This window comes from Rhinolophus sinicus, chromosome X, assembly GCF_036562045.2.
Source record: "Rhinolophus sinicus isolate RSC01 chromosome X, ASM3656204v1, whole genome shotgun sequence".
Lineage (NCBI taxonomy): Eukaryota > Metazoa > Chordata > Mammalia > Chiroptera > Rhinolophidae > Rhinolophus > Rhinolophus sinicus.
Window position 1 is genome coordinate 84,866,598 of NC_133768.1, and position 17,881 is coordinate 84,884,478.

At 36.9% G+C, this 17,881-nt stretch overlaps 1 protein-coding gene across 5 annotated transcripts in view; it reads left to right on the plus strand.

Annotated features, from left to right (window-relative positions):
• The window catches only part of GRIA3 (glutamate ionotropic receptor AMPA type subunit 3), a 569,577-nt gene that overhangs the window by 119,151 nt on the left and 432,545 nt on the right, over positions 1-17,881 (plus strand). For all 5 annotated transcript variants that reach the window (XR_012493554.1, XM_074324305.1, XM_074324304.1 and 2 more), the window contains exon 3: positions 1,826-2,065. Coding sequence is in view for 4 of the 5 variants with exons in the window: in XM_074324305.1 (XP_074180406.1) it covers positions 1,826-2,065 (240 nt within the window). In the remaining variant the exon portion in view is untranslated. The remainder of the gene's footprint in view (positions 1-1,825; positions 2,066-17,881) is intronic.

Genomic DNA, 17,881 nt, shown 5'->3' on the forward strand with positions numbered 1-17,881 from the left:
AACGAATGGGACTATATGAAACTTAAAAGCTTCTGCACAGCAAAAGAAACCATTGACAAAATAAAGAGGCCACCAACTGAATGGGAGAAGATTTTTGCAAACAGTGCCTCCGATAAGGGGCTAGTATCCAGAATATACAAGGAACTCATGCAAGTCAACAACAAACAACCCAATTGAAAAATGGGCAGAGGACTTGAAGAGACATTTCTCCAAAGAGGACATACAAATGGCAAATAGACATATGAAAAAATGCTCAACATCACTAATCATCAGAGAAATGCAAATCAAAACCACAATGAGATATCACCTCACCCCAGTCAGAATGGCTATCATCAACAAGACAAATAGTAACAAGTGTTGGAGAGGCTGTGGAGAAAAAGGAACCCTCATACACTGTTGGTGGGAATGCAGACTGGTGCAGCCGTTATGGAAGGCAGTGTGGAGGTTCCTCAAAAAATTACGAATAGAATTGCCATATGACCCAGCAATCCCTCTCCTGGGTATCTACCCAAAAAATCTGAAAACATTTATACATAAAGACACATGTGCTCCAATGTTCATTGCAGCTTTGTTTACGGTGGCCAAGACATGGAAACAACCAAAATGTCCTTCGATAGATGAATGGATAAAGAAGTTGTGGTATATATACACAATGGAATAGTATTCGGCGGTAAGAAAAGATGATATAGGAACATTTGTGACAACATGGATGGATCTTGAGAGTGTAATGCTGAGCGAAATAAGTCAGAGAGAAAAAGCAGAGAACCATGTGATTTCACTGATATGTGGTATATAAACCAAAAACAACAAAAGAACAAGACAAACAAATGAGAAACAGAAACTCATAGACACAGATAATAGTTTAGTGGTTAGCAGAAGGTAAGCGGGGAAGAGGATGGGAAAAGAGGGTAAAAGGAGTCAAATATATGTTTATGGAAGGAAAACTAACTCTGTGTGGTGAATAAACAACGGGATATATCGATGATGTATTACAGAATTGTGCTCTTGAAACCTATGTATTTTTATTAAACCATTGTCACCCCAATAAATTTTAATTAAAAAAAAGATATAAAGCTGACCACAATTATGATGAGGACATGAAAGTTCTATGTGTGGGCTAATCATCTGGAAGATAACTCCAAAAGAATCAAGATAAAACTGTCAGTTACACATAGGCCGAATAGGCCCACCTACCCCACTTGACACACTGGAAACTGACAGACCAGTCTTCCTAATGGCCTGCCCAGAATTTGAAATCCGCTTTATTAGTAGCCTACATTAAGGTTATTAGTCATAACATAACCATGCTTAAAGCATTATGTAACATATGAGGAATAACACATTTCCCAGCAGACACATTAGCAGTTTGTCTGACTAAATTATCAGTCATTCTTGTCACCTAGTAGAAAACACAATGAAGGGTTAAGACACAAGACAGTTGTACCTCGATGGGGTCGTGGGTACACTATGAGGCTCCTGGGCAGATCTGGTGGAAGGATGAGAGCACCAAGTGCCCTGGATATGAGTTGGGAGGGTTACTGAAAAAGGGTAAGACAACATTCACCTCTTTCCTTCGCACACTTTCTTAGTTTCCTGTCTATGGTAGATATAGAGAATATGCAACTGTATCAAATAAATTCTTCCCTTCCTTATGCTTCCACTGGGCAACCAGGCTTTCAAGGGCTTCTAGGGATTTCAGAGATCTTGGTTTTCTTTTGAGATATGTCATTTAGAGACAAAGCCGAACTATTGTATTTCCAACCCTATAAGCTACAGTAAGGGACCATAAGGCTATTGAAATTTATTTCTATTTTTCTCATTGCAGTCTGCTCCCAGTTCTCGAGAGGGGTGTATGCCATCTTTGGATTCTATGACCAGATGTCAATGAACACTCTGACCTCCTTCTGTGGGGCCCTGCACACGTCCTTTGTCACACCCAGCTTCCCCACTGATGCAGATGTGCAGTTTGTCATCCAGATGCGCCCAGCCTTGAAGGGTGCTATTCTGAGTCTTCTGGGTCACTACAAGTGGGAGAAGTTTGTGTACCTCTATGACACAGAAAGAGGTAAGAAGAGGCATCTGTCCTCCTCTTTGAAATTCATGTAGCAATTGTGTTTAACCTTCCTCAACTCATGTTTGTTCCCTTCTCTTCCAATAAGTAAAATCTAATACTCTTTTAAGTTGTGTTTAACATTTAAAATGAATTGAAGACTAAGACCAAAAAATTGTAGCAGTGGTAATTTTAGAATCTAATTTTTCAAACTTTATATGTCCTCTTACTCCAACTCTAAAAATGGGTCTAGGATACATTCCTGGATGAGTCACTGTTGTTGAAAAACAGCACGTGCCGAAATAATTTATCTGGTCTAAAATATACAATGTGGAAAGCAGCATAATCTAAAATAGAGGGAGAGGCCTAAGCTGAAAGGTTTTGGAGAATTAATTCTGTCAGAGACTGATTATCCCCATTTCATAGATAAAAAACTGGAGCCAAAAGAGGAAAAGTGCTTTTCACACAGCAGTTTAACCACAGTGCTGGGACTGGTGTCAATGTCTTGTGCTTCTAAGGCTTGTTCCACCAGATAACATTAGGTTTTCAGATTATAGATCCTCAACAAATAATTATCTGATGGAAATAATGAGTGGAGTCTGGCTAAACTGGGCTTTAGGGATGAATGTTTTTTTCTAATAGTGAGATAATATATTGAGGATACATTATATTGAAAGAGTCTCAGAAGTTTAGGGTCTGATTTAAACAGTATGAAATTAGGTATATACATCATAATTCAGCTAAATAGACTCTTCTAAAGCTCAGTTATCTTTGAGGGGCTCCTCAGTAAAACCAGGGGAGCCTATGACCATGAGATTCCAAAAGACAATCTTGCCTTATTTGTTTGCCTGTAACCCTGGATATAGGCTGAGAATGGTTCTCTCTAACTCAAGGTTTTTGGACTCAGAGAAGGAAGGAGCAAATGGGAGGCCGGTTGCCTGGGGGGTCCCTGTAAAGAATGTCCTTCTAGGTAACTTAACTTGAAGACCCATTTTGTTTTGGGGAACCCAGAGTACTTTTCACTTCATTCTCATTTTGATATGTCATCAAATACTGCCAGGAAATACTAAGGCCTATATTTATTTGCCTATGGTGTTCATCTTCAAAATATTATCAAATTTCATGAACCTAAAGCAGGAAACCAGACTTATAGTCCAAGTTCTGCCATTACCTAGCTCTCAGACTTTGACCAACTCATTGAAGCTCTCTTGGCCTTGGTCTCCTCACCAAAAGTATGTCCCTTCTCAATACAATATTCTATGACTTTTTTTTGAGATCATATACTAGATACAGGACACTTTGTATGTTGCTATTAATCCTCACTTATAAATTATCAGTTAGTCAACCAATTCTGTATGCTGTTATCAACCCCCAATGGTATATTCAAATCTTGTGATACATGCTTATATAATACGGTTCCAATGAGGATAGACAGAAAAGCGTATTTATGAAACAATTCATGAACAGCACAAAAAATAACAAACTGAGTGTTGCACTAAAGACTATGCCTACTGTAAGAATTGTGAAAAGGTAGGACTCCAGGAAAGTAGAGATTTCAGAGAAGGCTGGCTGGAGGAGTTTGAAGGATATATCAGTTGTGGATGACAGGAGAAAAGGGGGAAGGGGTTTCGAGAAGCAAAAGAACATGAAATAAAGGGCAGAATCAGGAAGGATTGCTGGCTGTTCCTGCAAAGCCTTGCTTGACGAGGGCAACCAAAGAGTTTGAACATTCTAATTCATAATTTTTAAATTTTAATGCATTTAATTTCTTTCAAACACTGAGGCTGAATTAGCCTATTTCCATGCACTGCATACACTGTAATCTAGTGCATAACAATGTAATTTTCACAACTATAGTTTGTAAATCAGGTAGTTTCTCTCCTGAAACTTTTAGAAACTAAATATAAGTTCTACTAATACTATAACCTCCCATTTATTCCAAATCAGGAGATTAAGTTAATGTATATTTTCCGCATCTCCCATAATCCTCCTTTGTTCATCAGCTTTTTGTTAAATTAAAGTTTATTGGGGTGACAATTGTTAGTAAAGTTACATAGATTTCAGGTGTACAATTCTGTACTACATCATCTATATATCACATTGTGTGTCCACCACCCAGAGTCAGTTCTTCTTCCAGCACCACACATTTGATCACTTTTACTTTTATCTACCACCCCCATCCCTTCTTATCCTCTACCACTAAACTATTTGTGTCTGTGAGTTTTTGTTTCTTCATTTGTTGGTCTTGTTCTTTTGCTGTTTTAAGTTTTATATACCATGTATCAGTGAAATCATATGGTTCTGACTTCTACTATCTGACTAATTTCACTCAGCATAATAATCTCAAGATCCATCCATAATGTCGCAAATGGTACTATTTCATCTTTTCTTATGGAAGAATAGTACTCCATTGTGTATATATACCACAAGTTCTTTTCCAATAATCTATCAAAGGACATTTTGATTTTGATTTCCATGTCTTCGCCAACATAAATAAATCTGCAATGAACATCGAGGCACACATATCTTTAGAGATAAATGCTTTCAGATTTTTCAGGTAGATACCCAGGACAGGAATTGTTAGGTCAGATGGTAACTCTATTCTTAAGTTTTTGAGGAACCTCCACACTGCCTTCCATAGTGGCTACACCAGTCTGCATTCCCACCAACAGTGTATGAGGGTTCCTTTTTCTCCACAGCCTCTCCAACACTTGTTATTATTTGTGTTTTGATGATAACCATTCTAATTGGTGTGAAGTGATACCTCATTGTGGCTTTGATTTGCATTTCTCTGATTAGTGATGTTGAATATTTTTTCATATGTCTATTGGCTGTTTGTATGTCTTCTTTGTAGAAATGTGTCTTCAGGTCCTCTGCCCATTTTTTTTTTTCCTGCTCTCTATGTACTTTATTTAGTACAGTTATAAGCCACATAAATGTATTTATAATATCTCTGTCCCCAGACCAACACAATTCTGAAATGATTTCATAGGTATGAGACAAAAACCCAGAACGTATAAAGGTTAATTTAAAATCAATTTGCATAAAATTCAATGCACACTTTATCAGTATACTGTTTGCTGACACTTGACAAATATGTACTTCAGGATAATTGCCAACCCAATAAAAATGTGAATGATTTTATGATTTCAAAAACTTCCCTCTGTCTCATTCACTAACCCCTTATTATTGTCAAAGCAGAAAACAAAATGGGAAGATCTCTGCCCATTTTTTAATTGGATAGTTTTTTTTGTTTGTTTGTTTTTGTTGAGTTGTATGAGTTCCTTATATATTTTGGATATTAGCCCCTTATCGCAGGCGTTGTTTCCAAAAATCTTATCCCATTTGGTGGGTTGCCTCTTTATTTTGTCGATGGTTTATTTTTCTATGCAGAAGCTTTTTCATTTGATATAGTTCCATCCATTTATTTTAGCTTTCAATTACCTTGCCTTTGGGATCAAATTAATAAAATGCTCTTTGAAACCAAGGTCCACAAGTTTAGTACCTCTGTTATCTTCTATGAAATTTATTGTTTCAGGTCTAATATTTAGGTCTTAGATCCATTTTTGTTAATTTTGGTACACAGTGACAGATAGCAGTCTAATTTCATTTTTTTGCATGTGGCTTTCCAATTCTCCCAGCACCATTTATCGAAGAGGCTGTCGTTTCTCCATTGTTGTTTTTGGCTTCTTTGTCAAAAATTATCTGTCCATATTTATGTGGTTTAGTTTCTGGGTTATCAATTCTATTCCATTAGTCTGTGTATCTGTTTTTCTGCCAGTACCATACTGTTTTGATCATCATAGCCATGTAGTACAAGCTGAAATCAGGGAGTGTGATACATCCAACACTGTTCTTTTTCCTATGATTACTTTGGCTATTAGGGTTCTTTTTGTGGTTCCATACAAACCTGATAGTTTTTTGTTCTGTTTCTTCAAAAATGTCATTGTCATTGGTATTTTGATGTAGATTGCATTAAATCTGTATATTGCTTTGGGTAATATTGCCATTTTCATTATGTTGATTCTTCCAATCCATGAACATGGAATGTCTTTCTATTTCTTTGTGCCTTCTTCAATTTATTTTTAAAATGTCTTATAGTTTTCAGTATATAAGTCTTTTACTGCCTTGGTTAAGTTTATTCCAAGGTATTTTATTTCTTTTCCTGCAATAGCAAAAGGAATTGTGTGTTTTTTTTTAATTTCTTTTACTGATATTTCATTGATAGTATATAGGAATGCAATGGTCTTTTGTACATTGATAATGTAGCCAGCAACTTGACTGTATTTGTTTATTGTTTCTAATAGCTTTTTGGTGGAGTCTTTAGGGTTTTCTATCTATAGCATGATGTCATCTGCAAAAAGTACCAATTTAACTTCTTCATTCCCAATTTGGATGCCTTTTATGTCTTTCTCTTGCCTGATTGCTCTGGTTAGGACTTCCAATACTATGTTGAAAAGCAGAGGTGATAGGGGACAGCCCTGTCGTGTTCCTGAAAATAGAGCAAAAAGCTTCAGGTTTTTCCATTAATTATGATAGTAGCTGAGGTTTTGTCATACATAGCCTTCATTATGTGAAGTTATTTTCCTTCTATACCTATTTTATTAAGTGTTTTAAACATAAATGGATGTTGTATACTGCCAAACACTTTTTCTTCATCTATCACATGATTTTTGTCCTTTATTTTGGTTATATGGTGTATCACAGTGATTGATTTATGTATGTTGAACCATCCTTGTGCCCCTGGGATGAACCCCACTTGGTCGCGATCTATAATCTTTTTAATGTATTTTTGCATTCAATTTTCTATAATTTCATTTAGGATTTTTCCATCTGTATTCATAAGACATACTGGTCTGTAATTTTCTTTTTTTGTGTTATCCTTATCAGGTTTTGGTATCAGGGTAACATCGGCCTCATAAAATGGATTAAGGAGCATTGTCTCTTCTTCAATTTTTTGGAACAGTTTAAGCAGGATTGGTATTAGATCCTCTTTGAAGGTTTGATAGAATTCACTAGTGAAGCCATCGGGTCCTAGACCTTTGCATTTGGAAAGGTTTCAGATGACTGTTCAATTTCCTTAGGGTTGATTGGTCTATTTAGATATTCCAGTGTTTCGTGATTCACCATAGGAAGGCTATATGTTTCTAAGAACATATCTCTTTCTTCTAGCTTACTGAATTTGGTGGCATATAATCCTTCATAGTATTCTGGGAGGAACCGTTGTATTTCTGTGACATCCGTGATACCTACCCCTCTTTCATTTCTGATTTTGTTTGTTAGTGTCTTGTCTCTTTTTTTTCCTTCTTTTTTTAAATTTATTTTTTAAATTTACTGGGGTGACAATTGTTTGTAAAATTACATAGATTTCAGGTGTACAATTCTGTATTACATCATCTATAAATCCCATTGTGTGTTCACCACCCAGAGTCAGTTCTCCTTCCATCACCATATATTTGAACCCCCTTGCCCTCATCTCCCACCCCCCACCCCCCTTACCCTCTGGTATCGACTAAACTATTGTCTGTGTCTATGAGTTTCTGTTTCTCATTTGTTTGTCTTGTTCTTTTGTTGTTTTTGGTTTATATACCACATATCAGTGAAATCATATGGTTCTCTGCTTTTTCTGTCTGACTTATTTCACTCAGCATTACACTCTCAAGATCCATCCATGTTGTCACAAATGTTCCTATATCATCTTTTCTTACCGCCGAATACTATTTCATTGTGTATATATACCACAACTTCTTTATCTATTTATTCATCTATCGAAGGACATTTTGGTTGTTTCCATGTCTTGGCCACCATAAATAAAGCTACAATGAACATTGGAGCACACGTGTCTTTATCAATAAATGTTTTCAGATATTTTGGGTAGATACCTAGGAGTGGGATTGCTGGGTCATATGGTAATTCTATTTTTAATTTTTTGAGGAACCTCCACATTACCTTCCATAGCGGCTGCACCAGTCTGCATTCCCACCAACACTGTATCAGGGTTCCTTTTTCTCCACAGCCTCTCCCACACTTGTTACTATTTGTCTTGTTGATGATAGCCATTCTAACTGGTGTGAGGTGGTATCTCATTGTGGTTTTTATTTGCATTTCTCTGATGATTAGTGATGTTGAGCACTTTTTCATATGTCTATTTGCCATTTGTATATCCTCTTTGCAGAAATATCTCTTCGGGTCCTCTGCCCATTTTTTCAATCGGGCTGTTTGTTTCTTTGTTGTCGAGTTGCATGAGTTCCTTGTATATTCTGGATTTTCTGTGTACACTAGAAAAGTATGTATAATCTGATGTTTGAGGATGAAGTGCTCTATAACTGTCAATTATATCCATTTCATCTAATGTGTCATTTAGGGCTGCTATTTCATTATTTATTTTCTGTTTGGATGATCGACCCATAGCTGTCAATGATGTGTTTAAGTCCCCTAGTATAATTGTGTTTTGGTCAATTTCTCCCTTTAGTTCTGTTAGAAGTTGCTTGGTATATTTCAGTGCTCCCTGATTGGGGGCATAAATATTGATGAATGTTATGTCTTCTCTGTTGTATAGTTCCTTTATCATTATGAAATGTCCATCTTTGTCTCTTGTTACTTTTTTTATCCTGAAGTCTGTTTCATCTGTCATCAGTATAGGTACACCTGCTTTTCTCTGAATACCATTTGCTTGGTGTGTCAATTTCCATCCTTTCACTTTGAGTCTATGCTTGTTCTTATAACTGAGATGTGTCTCTTGGCGGGAGCATATGGTTGGGTTTAATTTTTTGATCCGTTCTTCTACTCTGTGACTTTTTATTGGTGTGTTCAGTCCATTGACATTTAGGATCATTATTGATATATCAGAATTTCCTATCATTCTTTTTGTGGTTTTCTGATAGGATTGTGTCTCTCTTGTTTATGTGCCTTTTTGTTGCTGTCTGTTAATTTGGTGTGGTGGTGTAATGTTTTTTCCCCTCTGTTTCTTCTTTTTTTATGTTATATAATTCAATTCTGGATTTTTTTTTTTTGAGTGGTTACCATTACGTTTATGGAAAAGAAATTTTCATATGTAGAGTGTTCCATTTTCTTCAGTATGCTTACTTTCTCCATTACCTTCAGCTGGTTCAGACCTTTACTTTTTCCCTTTGTATGTTTTTGTTGTCATAAATTATCCCTATTTATGCTGTGTGTTGATTTCTGACCAACAGTAGCAAGTTGTCTTTTTCCCCTTTTTTAAATGGTTTTGTTTCTTGGTTTTATTTTTTCCCCTTTTTACCCTGTATGTTATGTTTAAGTGTATAGTTCCTTATTTGATGCAGGTGTTGTCATTTCCGGCTTCTGTCTCTTCAGAATAATACTCATGGTTTTGTATTCTTTTGCTTTTTTATTTCACGTCAAATAGCTTCCTTCAGTATTTCTTATACTGCAAATCATGTGTAGAAAATTCTCTCAGCTACTCTATGTCTGGAAACATCTATTTCTCCTTCATATCTAAAGGATATCTTTGCTGGATACATTATTCCTGGGTTAAAATTTCTGTCTATGAATACTTTGAGTATTTGATTAGACTCCCTCCTGGCTTGTGGAGTTTCTGCTGAAAAAGCAGAAGATAACTTAATGGGATTTCCTTTGTAGGTTTCAGTCTTTTTTTCCCTGGCTTCCTTGAGGATTCTTTCTTTGTTGTTAATTTTTGACAGCTTCAATAAAATGTGCCTTGTAGAAGGCCTATTGGGATTGAGGTAATTAAGTGTTCTCATTGCTTCTTGGAATTGGGGATCCAGTTCTTTCCACAAATTTGGGAAGTTCTCATTGACTATTTGTTTTCATATACTCTCTATTCCCTTTTCCATTCTTCTCTTTCTGGTATTCCCATTGTTGTTATATTGCTCTTCTGTTGGAGTCAAAAAGTTCTTGTAGAGTTCTTTCATTTCTTTTAAGTCTCAAGTTTCTCTCTTCTGCCATGTGCATCATTTCCTTTCTATCTTTGTTGTCATTGATTCTTTTGTTCATCTAATCAAGTCCACTACCTAAGCTGGCTATTTCATTCTTCATTTCTCTTATTGAGTTTTTTTTTTTTTTTCATGGACTTTGGATTTTTAAGATTTTTAATAACACTTTTTTTTTTTTTTATTTTATTTTATTAAATTTATTGGGGTGACAATTGTTAGTAAAATTATATAGATTTCAGGTGCACAATTCTGTATTACATCATCTATAAATCCCATTGTGTGTTCATCACCCTGAGTCAGTTCTCCTTCCATCACCATATATTCGAACCCCCTTACCCTCATCTCCCACCCCCAACCCCCGCCCCCCTTACCCTCCGGCAACCACTAAACTATTGTCTGTGTCTATGAGTTTCTGTTTCTCATTTGTTTGTCTTGTTCTTTTGTTGTTTTTGGTTTATATACCACATATCAGTGAAATCACATGGTTCTCTGCTTTTTCTGTCTGACTTGTTTCGCTCAGCATTACTCTCTCAAGATCGATCCATGTTGTCACAAATGTTCCTATATCATCTTTTCTTACCGCCGAATACTATTCCATTGTGTGCATATACCAGAACTTCTTTATCCATTCATCTATCGAAGGACATTTTGGTTGTTTCCATGTCTTGGCCACCGTAAACAAAGCTGCAATGAACATTGGAGCACACGTGTCTTTATCTCTAAATGTTTTCAGATTTTTTGGGTAGATACCCAGGAGAGGGATTGCTGGGTCATATGGCAATTCTATTCGTAATTCTTTGAGGAACCTCCACACTGCCTTCCATAACGGCTGCACCAGTCTGCATTCCCACCAACAGTGTATGAGGGTTCCTTTTTCTCCACAGCCTCTCCAACATTTGTTACTATTTGTCTTGTTGATGATAGCCATTCTGACTGGGGTGAGGTGATATCTCATTGTGGTTTTGATTTGCATTTCTCTGATGATTAGTGATGTTGAGCATTTTTTCATATGTCTATTTGCCATTTGTATGTCCTCTTTGGAGAAATGTCTCTTCAAGTCCTCTGCCCATTTTTCAATTGGGTTGTTTGTTTTTTTGTTGTTGAGTTGCATGAGTTCCTTGTATATTCTGGATACTAGCCCCTTATCGGAGGCACTGTTTGCAAAAATCTTCTCCCATTCAGTTGGTGGCCTCTTTATTTTGTCAATGGTTTCTTTTGCTGTGCAGAAGCTTTTAAGTTTCATATAGTCCCATTCGCTTATTTTAGCTTTTACTTCCATTGCCTTTGGAGTCAAGTTCATAAAATGCTCTTTGAACCCAAGGTCCATAAGTTTAGTACCTATGTTTTCTTCTATGCAGTTTATTGTGTCAGGTCTTATGCTTAAGTCTTTGATCCATTTTGAATTAACTTTGGTACATGGTGACAAATAGCAGTCCAGTTTCATTCTTTTGCACGTGGCTATCCAATTCTCCCAGCACCATTTATTGAAGAGGCTGTCTTTGCTCCATTGTATGTTTTAGCTTCTTTGTCAAAAATTATCTGTCCATATTTATGTGGTTTTATTTCTGGGTTCTCAATTCTATTCCATTGGTCTATGTGTCTGTTTTTCTGCCAATACCATGCTGTTTTGATTATTGTAGCCCTGTAGTACAAGCCAAAGTCAGGAAGTGTGATACCTCCATTATTGTTCTTTTTCTTAAGATTGCTTTGGCTATTCGGGGTCTTTTGTGGTTCCAAACAAATCTGATGATTTTTGTTCTATTTCTTTAAAATATGCCATTGGGATTTTGATGGGGATTGCATTGAATCTGTATATTGCTTTGGGTAATATGGCCATTTTAACTATGTTGATTCTTCCAATCCATGAGCACGGAATGTCTTTCCATTTCTTTGTGTCTTCTTCAATTTCTTTCAAAAATGTCTTATAGTTTTCAGCATATAGGTCTTTCACATCCTTGGTTAAGTTTATTCCTAGGTATTTTATTCTTTTGCTGCAATTGCAAAAGGAATTGTTTTTTGTATTTCTTTTCTGAGATTTCATTGTTAGTATATAGGAAGGCAATGGACTTTTGTGCGTTGATTTTGTAGCCGCAACTTTACTGTATTCGTTGATTGTTTCTAATAGCTTTTTGGTGGAGTCTTTAGGGTTTTCTATATATAGCATCATGTCATCTGCAAAGAGTGATAATTTAACTTCTTCATTCCCAATTTGATGCCTTTTATTTCTTTCTCTTGCCTGATTGCTCTGGCAAGGACTTCCAACACTATGTTGAAAAGCAGAGGTGATAGGGGACATCCCTGTCGTGTTCCTGAACGTAGAGCAAAGGGCTTCAGTTTTCTCCATTAATTATGAGATTAGCAGAGGGCTTGTCATATATGGCCTTTATTATGTTAAGGTATTTTCCTTCTATACCCATTTTATTAAGTGTTTTAATCATAAATGGATGTTGTATCTTGTCAAATGCTTTTTCTGCATCAATTGATATAATCATATGATTTTTGTCCTTTATTTTGTTTATGTGATGTATCACATTGATGGATTTTCGTATGTTGAACCATCCTTGTGCCCGAGGATGAACCCCACTTGGTCGTGATGAATAATCTTTTTAATGCATTGTTGTATTCGATTTGCTAGAATTTTATTTAGGATTTTTGCATCGGTATTCATTAGAGATATTGGTCTGTAGTTTTCTTTTTTGTGCTGTCCTTACCAGGTTTTGGTATCAGGGTAATGTTGGCCTCATAAAATGAGTTAGGGAGTACTGTCTCTTCTTCAATTTTTGGAAGAGTTTGTGCAGAATTGGTATTAGATCCTCTTTGAAGGTTTGGTAGAATTCACTAGTGAAGCCATCTGGTCCCGGACTTTTGCTTTTGGGAAGGTTTTGGATGACTGATTCAATTTAGTTACTGGTGATCGGTCTGTTTAGATTTTCCAGTTCTTCATGGTTCAGCCTTGGAAGGCTATATGTTTCTAAGAACTTGTCCATTTCTTCTAGGTTGTTGAATTTGGTGGCATATAGTCCTTCATAGTATTCTTGGATGATCCTTTGTATTTCTGTGGTGTCCGTGATAACTTCCCCTTTTACGTTTCTGATTTTGTTAATCAGTGTCTTCTCTCTTTTATCTTAGTAAGTCTAGCCAAGGGTTTGTCAATTTTGTTAATCTTTTCAAAGAACCAGCTCTTTGTCACATTAATTTTTTCTATTGTCTTTTTGTTCTCTATTTCATTTAGTTCTGCTCTAATTTTTGTTATTTCCTTTCTTCTGCTGACCTTGGGTTTTACTTGTTCTTCTTTTTCTAGTTCTTTAAGGTGTAACATGAGGTTATTTATTTGGGAGTTTTCTTGTTTCTTGAGATAGGCCTGTAATGAGATAAATTTCCCTCTTAAAACTGCTTTCGCTGCATCCCAAAAATTTTGGTAGGATGTATTTTCATTGTCATTTGTTTCTATGTATCTTTTGATCTCTCCTCTAATTTCTTCTTTGACCCAGTCCTTCTTTAAAAGTATGTTGTTTAATCTCCATGTATTTGTGTTTTTCCGCTTTCTTTTTACAGTTGATATCCAATTTCAAAGCCTTGTGATCAGAGAATATGCATGGTATGATTTCAATCTTCTTAAATTTGTTGAGACTGATTTTATGTCCCAATATATGGTCTATCCTTGAGAATGTTCCATGTACACTAGAAAAGAATGTATAGTCTGATGTTTTAGGATGAAGTGCTCTATAAATGTCAATTATGTCCATTTCATCTAATGTGTCATTTAGGGCTACTATTTCGTTATTTATTTTCTGTTTGGATGATCTATCCATAGCTGTCAATGATGTATTTAAGTCCCCTAGTATAATTGTGTTTTGGTCAATTTCTCCCTTTAGTTCTGTTAGTAGTTGCTTGGTGTATTTCGGTGCTCCCTGATTGGGGGCATAAATATTGATGACTGTTATGTCTTCTTGTTGTACAGTCCCTTTCACCATTATGAAATGTCCATCTTTGTCTCTTGTTATCTTTTTCACCTTGAAGTCTGTTTCATCTGATATCATTATGGCTACACCTGATTTTCTCTGGGTACCATTTGCTTGGAGTGTCAATTTCCACCCTTTCACTTTGAGTCTATGCTTGTCCTTGTAGCTGAGATGTGTCTCTTGGAGACAGCATATGGTTGGGTTTAGTTTTTGATCCAATCTGCTACTCTGTGCCTTTTTATTGGTGAGTTCAGTCCATTTACATTTAGGGTGATTATTGATATGTGAGGATTTCCTGTCATTCTATCTTTAGTTTTCTGGTAAGGCTGTGTCTCCATTGTTTCTTTGCCTTTTGTTGTTGTCTATTATTTCTGTGTGGTGGTATTCTATGATGTTTCCCTCTGTTTCTTCTTTTATTTCAGTATATATTTCAATTCTGGATTTATTTTGAGTGGTTACCCTTAAGTTTATGTAAAAGAAAGTTTGATATTTAGAGTATTCCATTTTCTTCAGCACGCTTACTTTCTCCATTCCCATATTCCGGTTCAGGCCTTTACTCTCCCCCTTTTTGAGTTGTGGTTGCCACAAATTGTCCCTGTTGATGGTGGTCGAATAGCCTCCTTTAGTATTTCTTGTAGTGCAGGTCGTGTATTAGAAAATTCCCTCAGCTTCTGTATGTCTGGAAAGGTCTTTATTCCTCCTTCATATCTAAAGGATATCTTTGCTGGATATATTATTCTTGGCTCATGGTTTCTCTCTTTCAATAGTTTGAATATTTGGTTCCACTCCGTCCTGGCTTGTAGAGTTTCTGCTGAAAAATCTGATGATAATCTAATGGGCTTTCCTTTGTAAGTTACCGTCTTCTTTTCCCTGGCTGCCTTGAGGATTCTTTCTTTGTCGTTGATTTTAGACAGCTTCAATACAATGTGCCTTGGAGAAGGCCTGTTGGGATTGAGGTAACTAGGTGTTCTATTTGCTTCTTGGATTCGAGGGTCCAGTTCTGTCCACAAATTTGGGAAGTTCTCATCGACAATTTGTTTGAATATATTCTCTGTTCCCTTCTCTTTCTTCTCCTTCTGGTATGCCCATTATTCTTATATTGCTCTTTCTGATGGAGTCAGAAAGTTCTTGTAGAGTTCTTTCATTTCTTTTAAGTCTCAAGTCTCTTTCTTCTTCCATCTGTGTCATTTCCAGGTTTCTATCTTCGATGTCACTGATTCTTTCCTCCATCTGGTCAACTCTACTACCTAAGCTGGTTATTTCATTCTTAATTTCTTCTATTGAGTTCTTAATCTCCAGAAATTCTATTTGGTTCTTTTTAAGATTTCAATCTCTTTCGTAAAATGCTCATGCTGTTCTTTGATTGAGTTTCTGAGTTCATTTAACTGCCTATCTGTGTTTTCTTGTATCTCGTTGAGTTTTTTCAGAACTGCAATCTTGAATTCTCTGTCATTTAAGTCACATATTTCTGTATCTTTAAGTGCCTTCTCTGGAGATTTTTCACTTTCTTTCTGAGCTATCTTGTTGCCTTGGTTATTCATGGCGATTACTGGTTTACTATTTCTCTTCCTAGACATCTACAGGAGTGACTTCTGCAACAGGTTGATAGAAAGCAGTCTGTCTTTTGTTTGCCAGTACTTGTTGGTAGAATGTTTTATTATTTCTCCAACTGCAACCTATTTTTCTTCTCCCACACAGTAGTGCTATGTTTTCTCTGCACTATTCCAATGTCTCACACAATGGGGGGATTCCCTGGGAGACGGGCTTCTCCTCTGTTAATAGTTCATCTAGGTCACAGGGCGCAGTGTCCCGGTGGGTATGCGGAGAGCTTTTGATGTTCCAAAGCTCTTCCAGCTCCTGATTCAGAGCCCGTATGTTTCAGCAGTTCTGTTTACTCCTGCAGGGATCCGCCCAGATAGGTGGAGTCAGGGGCGGGGTGAGTTGTGAGAGGTGGCCCAGAGCAATGGCGGCGACCACCACCACAGCCGGTCCTGCTTCCACAGCTCCCTCCCCTTTGCTGGAACTAGTTGGGCTGTGAATTTGTGTTTGCGGTCCACAATTCTCAAAACAGCAAATTTTCTGTTGTTTTGATCTGACACTGCTACTGTTTCGCTTCTAGCACCGGGCAGGTGGGGGCGGGGCGAGCTCTGGGAGGGGTGGGAGGGGGCGGCTAGTCTCAGTGCCTAAGGCTCCGTTCTCTGCTCGGCAGTGCGGGCTTAAACCACCGTTTTCAGCCTTTTTCCCTCAGTCTTTTCTCCGAGGTCTCTGCCGTGAGCGTTGGGTTCAGCCGTGTTATATGCTGTCCCCTCAGCCCTGTGGAGCCCTGGCGGAGCCCTAGCAGTCCGAGTTCTTCCCTTACTTGCAGCTGCGGTGGTTCCGGGAAGGAGCGAGCTCGGCGCACTGAGCTAGGTCTGCGTCCTGCGCCCGCGCGGCTCCTTCTCCGCGCACTTCTCCCTTTCCTCCTCCCTCCATTCGCGCGAATCTCCCACCTGTAGGTGATTTCAGTCGGTAGTGGGCCTCTTCGTCTTGCCTGTCTGCTGTGCAGGGAGTCCTTTGTGGAGTTTTTGTTGTTCGATTCTTTGTAAATTCCAGGGGAGCTTTACAGAGGCTCACCTCACGCCGCCATTTTTCCGGAAGTGATCCCACACCCTAGTATTCCCACTCCCCTGCTGGGGCTTGGAATAAGTATTCTCTCAGGCTGTTGCGTCGTCACTAGGATGTGGATAAAAAGGCAGGTATTTATTGAAAAAAAGAAAAAATTTCTGGAGTTTTTAATCTCCAGAAATTATTTTTGGTTCTTTTTTTTTAAATTTCGATCTCTTTGGTAAAATATTCATTTTGTTCTTTGACTGTGTTTCTGAGTTCATTAAACTGCCTGTCTCTGTTTTCTTCCATCTTGTTGAGATTTTTAAGAACTGCAATCTTGTCCTATATTTTCTAACTGCTACCTAACAGTAGGACTATCACAGGGTAAGAGAAAGCCACAGAATGTATACTCACTCTTGATCATGATATATTTACTTATCCTGTCATCTCTTTCAACCCCAAGGCATTAGTGAGAATGGTTAGTGTTCATTAGACTTCAGATTCTGGTGGAAAGTACTCCTGAAATCTATGTAATTTCACTAACAATTGTCATCCCAATAAATTTTTTAAAAAGAGTCTTCTCTACTATAAAATAAAGTAATGCAATATATCCTTTGTTATCATCTTGGGATGATAGTTGTTAACATGATGCAGCGAAGGAAATCTAATGAAACTTAATCCATACATGAATCTATGTGTGCTAACGTGCCCTTTACACACCCAGGAATACAAATGAAAATTTTACTTGAGATGATTTTATACTTAAGAATACTACAGAAAATTCACAATGCTGCTCTTAGTTAAAGTCAAAATAAATTGCTCAAATCTATTAAATAACATGTTTAAGCAGAAGTAAATTAACTTAGCAGAACTGTAGTGACTGCTGAATTTGCAGTAATGGTTTGTAAATAAAACCCTATTTTCATTAGTATTTCTGTGCTTTACATGTATAGTTCATGACAGTTGTTTGCGTGCACTATTTCAACTCTAAGAAATTAGTGCTAATTTTATTGTGGCCAATATCCTGGAAATTGTGTAGCTCAGCATGAGTCTTATTTTGAACAACATACTTCTATAAATTTTCTTTAAAGATCTATTGTATATACTGGTCCTTTTCATTTCGCATCTATGTAATTGAAATTGCTACTAATATATTATTATATATCTTCCCATAGTTAATCCAGAAAAAAAAAAAAAAAGAGAGACCTGCAATCTTGAATTATCTGTCATTTAAGTCACATATTTCCATGTCATTAAGTTCGTTTTCTGGAGTCTTTTCATTTTCTTTCTGAGCTATTCTGTTATCTTGGTTATTCACGGCAATTAATAAATTATTATTTCACTTCCTA